Genomic DNA, 7,713 nt, shown 5'->3' on the forward strand with positions numbered 1-7,713 from the left:
GTATAGTCATTTAACAATAAATTAAATTTAACATGCCCTCGTCTTGGCTTTTTCATTTTCTTTCTTGGTTTCCCTCTTTCTGACTGATCTGAGCAGGAGCCACTCTGAATTTTAAAGCTGAGCGAGTGGGAAACACAAAAGATCAAACAAGTGCTAATGTTTAATGTTTTAAATGTGAAATGGGACTCTTCCTTTTTATTCCTTTTCCCCCCACACAATAAACTTCATAACAGGAGTGCGTTCTGCATGGATTGTATCATTAACAGCAAAGTATTTTTAACGTAACTTACTTCCACACCAGGATTTATGTGCATTTTTCCATTGCAGCTTTTATTCTTTGAGGAGGCAGCACATTTGACTGTGTCACTATGCTGGCTGGCAGTGAGGTTGCTATGGTAACCCGAGAGATGGCCATCACCTGGGAGGAGAGTCTCGGCCCAGAGCCGGCACACACCGTCCTTACAGCAGGTAAGTAAAACATTACACACTGCGCCTCTGTCAGGGGAGATGAAGGACACAGAAAATAGACATTATGTTTATTAGGAATGTCTTAATTATGATTAAAGCTGGTTAAACTAACATCTGTTGCGAGATTAAAAATATATACTGTGTATACAATATATCTGTAAAATAAATTAAAAATATAACCTTATCAAGAAAGTAGAAAGTCATGACAAAGCATAACGAACCATGGTCTGAAAGGGTTACTAACATCATAAGGCAAAAACAAAACTGAATGCCAGATGTTTTATTTTGTTCTATTTTCATAAGAAAATTCAGGCCCCATCTGGCTCAGTGTACTTACAATTAAGCTATAAATTATATTAATCAAAGACATCCAAAAGACATCCAAAGACAGCAGAAGTGAAATGTCCAGTCCCTCCAGTAACAGATGGTGAAAAACAGGTTATATCAAGGGGTACCTTCAAAATCTGCTCCTTTTTAATCATTTTATGTACGGTAGTGTGTTGCTTGTGAAACTGAAATAAAATGCTGAAAAGTGCTCATACCGGGGCATGTATTTGCTGGTCTTCCTCCATGAGAAGCCCGTGACAGAGCGAGGGTGGGCGAGGTAGACGAAGGAAAAGCTGAGCTCTCCCCTGACAGCGATACTGGGTTCAGGAGGTGTGAAGAGGCCAGAAACACCCACCCTCCACTTACTGGTGCTGTACCACACCTTCACCAAGCAGTCATCCTTAGAAAGAAAGATATGCAGATATTAAAGTTGACATCCTCCACGTACACAAATTAAAATTGACAACAACCTGTCTTTAGAGGACTTGAGCCTCATGTGAGACTACTAATCCCAGAGATGGTTTTATCTCCTTTGGTTTAAGTTTCTGTCTATTTACATTCCAATATACCACTGAAAGTTACCATCAAAACAGTAATCATGGTACACGCTGCAGCATCCAGGCTGGATGTTGAGGATAATCCTGACAAAAACGTTCAGCATTTTGTTCGATGTGAAATGAAAGCTGTTGAAGCCATTTATATGCTGCTTTGAACCAACATCAGTACACTTTTAGTGAACCCTACTAAAGTCATTCACCTGTCCAGCAGTAGCAAAGAATTCTCCATCAGGTGAGAACTTCATTAAGCTAACTGGAGAGGCCGTCCTTCAAACAAAAAACGAAAAAAAAAATTACATGGCACTTTTTATTCATTTGACAAGCTTGGAAGAATTGTGTTTTCAAGATGAGAAGAATGAAATCTAGAAATAACAGAATATCATAACTACTTAGCTGGTTATTCCACAGAAAAAGAATGCTGGTAAAAAATCCACAAAGTCTCTTTTATGTTGTTCTTACTTGCTCTGCCAGATGCAACTCCAGGCACTGCTGGAGTCACTTCTCATTTTATTCCTCTGCTTTTCCTCTTCAGCTTCATCATCCTCTCCGGCAACATTAGACCACAACTGCAAGCTATCTGAGCCGGTTAAGAGACTCCTGCCTGGATACACACATATGTCACATTTGAACTCTACTACCATTTGTTTTGAGTGTGTACATTAGTAAAGCACAATCTGTCCAAGTACCTGAGGGGTGCCATGCAAGGTTGCGTACCACGGATTTTAAGATGAACTGTCCGGTCTTCTGCCACTGGCAATTTGCTTTCTGTACAAAATACAAAAATGGCGATTATATTTCAAGATGACGATTAATAAACAAAGGACAAAGAGTTCCATTGTCCTCCAGTGTATCCAAATGCATAATGTTAGACCAGGGAACAGTGAATCTCCTCTCATGTGAGCCACATGTGATCAGGTCACATAGACTAAACACAGTATGTATGTCTGCACTGGCCCGACATGCTGGACTCTAAGGGCGCTTTTACACCTGAGCCATTGGTCCTCTTTAACCAGACTGGAGTTCGTTTCTGACGGTGAAAGCTTAGCTGAACTCTGGTGCGGACCAAACAAAGACAACAAAGACAAATCTGGACGGCCTGAAAACTTGGATCCTGGATTATTTGCAAAGGAGTCAAAATGAGGAAGTAACCTAGAGTGTTTTTAGAAATCTCAATGGGGAAAAAAATGACTGGCTGGATTATGTCGTCTACTCACAGCGAGCGATGTGTCTTTTTGATCTTGATGCTGAACTGGCTCAAAGATGCAGACTGTGCTTCCATAGGAAGCTGCAACCTGTTAAAAAAGTAACGCAATGTCAAATACACAATAATGGGTTCACCACCAAAATATTATCCAAGTTAATTAACAATTCAATTTAAAAACAATGTTATTCTCAGACAATTATAAAGATGGCAGTATAGGAATAGAACTGCACATAACCAGTTCTGTTTTTGTCTGTCACTGTTCCTCTTTCATTGCTTTCAATATTCAGCATGATGGAATATGAAAACATCTCATGAGGGTACATTAGAAAAGCAGATGCAGCACGTTAAGAGGGGCATTAAAAGGAACGTGGAAGTTTAGCTGTAGAGAAATTGAAATTAGGCGGAGACAAAAAGGCACTAAAGGAGTCCTCCCACTAATATTTGTGCTTTCTTTCATTGCAGTCTTCATGTTAAATTGCCTGTACAGAAGCAAGTGTACTGAAGAATATTTACCAGGCAATAAATTGTGACCATTGTTTAAACATTCAATAAAAACGATATAAAAAAGCTATAAAACACTACATGCTTGAATGGCTGTACAAAGCCCAAGCGGAGAGGACACAATATTTGCAAGAAAAGAATTTGTAACCCGACTGTGAATAAGGAAGTCCTTCATTAAGGTCCCTGGAGTTTGACCACGTCACACTCATGTCTGTCTAGCCTCGTATGGAGCGACTGATCTTATTTGTGTCACGCCATCACAAAGACACGACATCAGCAAAGTCAAACAGCACGTGGTGGAACAACACGACCACGAATGTGGATGTTGCAACAGAGATCCTGTCAAACCGCATTTCTTCACACTCAAATTCATACAGCTGCACTGAGGGGCTTTACAGATAGCATCATGTATGTAAATGTAGAGCACCGAAGTTCAGATTTGGGTAATTTGCATGTTTCCGCTGGTTGGTTGGGGATGCAGAAATCCCTCAACAGCATTTTCTATGAAATCAGCCTAGAATCAAGATGAAGAATATTTTTTTAACTAAACATTAAAAACAATTCCTGGGAAATCCAGTAATACCTAAAATATCACCTTATATCAAAATTAATGTAGAACTTCCATCCAATAATAATATCTAGGTACTTTCCATGTTAAATGCACAACATGTTTAATTCTGTGTGCCATTGCCATGGCCAATCAGGCCTCCATTACCCTAAAAACATGGACTTACTCTCACAAGGACAAATACCAAACACTCATCCACGCATGCATGCATGACCATGACCACACAAGGAAAATATATTCCTTATTTAGTTTATAGATAGTCAGACAACAGTAGAGAGGAAAATACAACAGAGAGGTGTTAAAGAGCTAAAAATACACACTGTCTAGCCAGAAACTAGAAACATGAAAGTGGGGCAAAATAACTGGTTGTACTGTAGAACTGGCTTAACATTTTCTTTCCGGCAAAGTAAACCTGACATTTTGAATGTGTCATTATGAGAGACTCTTTCAATTTCTCTCTCACACACACACACACACACACACACACACACACACACACACACACACACACACACACACCACACACACACACACACACACACACACAACACACACACACACACACATTACGAAACACCAACGATCTCATAACAGCCACAACGGACCTCCTGAATGCATCACATCAAAGCATTTGTTTGCGCCTCTAACTTAATTAAATGTTGTTTATAGGAATATGCAACTACATCACAACTACTTATTATTCTGCGTGAAGGTGCAAACAATGCCAACACAAAAGACTATAATCTTCATAATGAGGATCCTCGGTTGAAATGCTTAAAGGAAGCACTTCAGCATATCTGAATAATTATGGTTACCCTAAGAAAATAAGCTGCCATCACATTACACGCTCAAGATCCAGTCGATAAGTCGTACCTGTCCACCCTGTAGTGAGCAATCAACGCAGCCAACTTGAATGTTGCCATGCTTGGCACCTGGGATAATTTGCAGTCGCTCAAAATCACTGCCTAAAATCACCACGTCACAGCCCGAAGCGTAGGCCTGTCGGGATAAAAGGGAGAAAGATGGCAGCGATCCTGAACATCACACAGAGATGTTAAATGACACTATAATTTTAGAATTAAAGGGTCTAAAGAGGCAACAGTGCAAAGTGGATCACCTTCAGATTGGAATTGACCACATAGAAATGTTTAGAGCCTGTATAGCCTATTGTTTCAATAGAATGGGGGTATTATCTGATAATCTGCTGGAATATAGACGATACTTTTGACAGATCTAAAATTAAATACTAGGCCATTACTTTTGGAATCAGTCTATACTTTTGCCAGTAGTGGCTGCAGCCTTCATATAACAAGTTACACCAGTGCTTAGCAGACCTTAAGTTCAGGATCACGGGTTTAAAACAGATCTCAGCACATCTAAAATAGTAGCAAATCATTATATCTTTTTATTTGAAATGTCACCATAAACAAACCACTATTTCTACCACCTTTAAAATGTATATTCAAAGGCAGCATAATGGGCACATAAAGCAGATTATTCTCCTAGAAGTATCAGAATTGTATAAGGGGTGGAGGGTGAGAGAATATTTCAGGAATCTGCAATAACTTACTGTGAATGGTACATTGTTGATGCTCCCTACAGAGAAACAATTGTCTCCAGGGTTGACGGCCCCTGTGAGGACCTGATGAAGATTCATGACTATAAGTGACGATGCCCCGGAGGCCTTTACTCTCCTTTCTCACAAAATCCGCTCCTTCCAGGTGAGAGCCATTGGAAACCATCGAAAAGATGTGTTCATCCTTATCTGATGCCTGTTATTCCACCCGAGTGTCTCTGTAAAACATCTGTCAGAAAAGCAGACAATTATCATTGTTACACTTTCTCCCAAGACAACATCAAAACTCTATTTAGAACCATTTAACCCCGAGCAACAGCATTTATTTAGGCTTTACACGACAACAATCCAAGACAAAAAAATGAATATTTCCGGCACGATTTCAAATGTTAGGTCAGCCTCACAAGCAATATGTTGTTCTGTAACAGGACACAGAGAGACTGAGGGAAGCATTTCAAGTGCACCGCTGTTTTATATGATCATTTTCAAATCCTAGCCGATCTTTCATTCCTCTACAGACCTCCAACAGTTTGCTGAACTTTTGCCATATTTAAATCTCCATACTGAAAATTCTTCTGTTGGTTTATTTTAACATGCATGTTTGCTGCCCCTCGGCCAGTGGCGGTGGGGCCACAATCCCAATAAACTAAAGCAAATTTAAGAAGCCTTTGTGAACGTTAATGTGCTCATGATGGGAAGTCTTGGCTGGTGCATAACTTTTAACAACTTATCAACTCTAGAACAGTACTTTTATTGTTCAGCCCCTCACACCCCTTCATTCCATTAGCGCTGGTCCTCTGTCAACTAATCTAAAACCCTGTGCTTGAAATTTAGGAGCAGTTGTTGGCTCAGACCTCTCCTTTAACAAGCATGTCAAGAAGAAAGACATTTACAATCGTCTCTTAATATGCAGACTACAGTCAGCCCTGAGGAGAGTCTGAGAGTGACTTCATCTTCCTCTACAGGTTGGCCTGCTGGAACTCCATTCTGCCCAGCATTTCCACATAGTCCCCCTTCACACACCCAACTAGTTCCCAATACAGAAGCAAGGCTTTTCAGGTTTAGCAGACCCTGTCACATCATCCCCACACTGGTCTCCCTCCACTGGCTCTCTGTCTGGAGCCTTTCTGGTCAGTCCTTAGTTGTAGTTGACCTCCATTTGGGAATTTGGAGTCTGGAGCCGCTGCTCTCAGAAACAGGACAGGTTGTGTCAGTCAGAGCAGCAGGTGTCTGAGAACCGAGCGTCCTACTATAGTGGTTCCTACCTTGGACACACACACACACACACACACACACACACACACACACACACACACACACACACACACAGCAAAGCGAGTTAATCCACTTTGTGTGCAGATTTTACTTGCTGCAGGCACAGAAAGAGAAACTGTAGGAACTACCCAACGCCCATTGAACAATTAAATCCATTTACATCTTAAATAGCCAAGATGCATCGTCGGCCACAGCAACGCAACATTACAGTCCTCTACTCCTCTCTTTCGTCTGATTAGAAACAAGTCCTGTAAAGCAACCATTAGCCCAACAGCAATACTAATACAGGCGGGAGGAAGATGTTGTTATTATTATTGTTATTTTAGATAACAGAAGTGCACAAAAACTTTTCTGTCTGGTTGTAACTCACGTGATGTTTCAAAAGCCAGCATAACAAATGGCTCAAGACACCGCATGACTTACACTGTGTCACTCGTTTACATGGACGCAATCTTTTTTTATTTAGCAACAGATTATTAGCACAATGTTATCGCAACAACACACCGACGACCTGTCAATCACTACCTACTAGTTTCAGACTGTACGCATTAACTTAGCTGTCAACTTTAGCTAGCCATATGCTATTTAACTTGTCCCCGTACCCACAGTAACACCGATGTTCGAAAGTGATTAGCTACTTACGTGACGCTGCTAACTTCCACAATGTCCCGCTGATATAACGATAGGAGACAGCTTCTTTAGTCGCTCTTATTCATTTAACGCCAACATTTGACGCTACGATTTAGTTAGCTAACGACAGCGCGAACTAGCTCCTGGAGCTCCATACGAGCGAGCTTATAAACTACAACGCTAGTTGATTATCACTTATAGGCAACACTCGGACCCTGTCTGTAGCTGCATGTCAAAACTACTAGCTTTAAAATGATTCTCAAAACGCTAACCAAAACATGGCCCAACCTCTTTCCAAGGTTATCAAATAAAATGCTTCCGAGGAAGCTGTTCCTAGTGTTGAAGATGTGTCATGATCGTATCGCCGAAATGCATTGTGGTCCTTGTAGTCACGTCCTTTATGCCGTGAATCCATATACTGTACACGTTTTTTTCCCCCTAGCAAACTGCTCAAGGTGACATTTTTTGGAGTAAATGTCTCACGTGATTCTTGAGATAATGCCTGGCAATAGTCTTTATCCCAAATGGTGTCGTTTTGATCCGTCATAGTTATAATAGGGGTTACTGTATTTTATTAGGCCATTACAAAGGTCACATCTGTTCAATC

General features: G+C 40.7%; 1 protein-coding gene and 1 long non-coding RNA gene across 6 annotated transcripts in view; one reads left to right on the forward strand and one right to left on the reverse strand.

Moving 5' to 3' along the window:
* The window catches only part of dmxl1 (Dmx-like 1), a 32,474-nt gene extending 25,009 nt beyond the window's left edge, over nucleotides 1-7,465 (reverse strand). For 4 of the 5 annotated variants that reach the window (XM_057032938.1, XM_057032940.1, XM_057032939.1 and 1 more), the window contains exons 1-9: nucleotides 7,119-7,465; nucleotides 5,196-5,430; nucleotides 4,499-4,624; nucleotides 2,567-2,644; nucleotides 2,039-2,117; nucleotides 1,812-1,953; nucleotides 1,553-1,619; nucleotides 1,011-1,195; nucleotides 291-495 (exon numbers count right to left, since the gene is read on the reverse strand). In XM_057032938.1, the coding sequence (XP_056888918.1) occupies nucleotides 291-495; nucleotides 1,011-1,195; nucleotides 1,553-1,619; nucleotides 1,812-1,953; nucleotides 2,039-2,117; nucleotides 2,567-2,644; nucleotides 4,499-4,624; nucleotides 5,196-5,282 (969 nt within the window). In that variant the 5' untranslated portion in view covers nucleotides 5,283-5,430; nucleotides 7,119-7,465. The remainder of the gene's footprint in view (nucleotides 1-290; nucleotides 496-1,010; nucleotides 1,196-1,552; nucleotides 1,620-1,811; nucleotides 1,954-2,038; nucleotides 2,118-2,566; nucleotides 2,645-4,498; nucleotides 4,625-5,195; nucleotides 5,431-7,118) is intronic. The other variant, XM_057032937.1, reaches the window with a different exon arrangement.
* Nucleotides 328-2,182, forward strand: LOC130525789 (uncharacterized). Its single transcript, XR_008950583.1, has 2 exons — nucleotides 328-468; nucleotides 1,885-2,182. It is a non-coding gene; the product is annotated as an uncharacterized LOC130525789 (long non-coding RNA).
* Nucleotides 7,466-7,713: the final 248 nt, after the last annotated feature.

This window comes from Takifugu flavidus, chromosome 5 (genome assembly GCF_003711565.1).
Source record: "Takifugu flavidus isolate HTHZ2018 chromosome 5, ASM371156v2, whole genome shotgun sequence".
Taxonomy (NCBI): domain Eukaryota; kingdom Metazoa; phylum Chordata; class Actinopteri; order Tetraodontiformes; family Tetraodontidae; genus Takifugu; species Takifugu flavidus.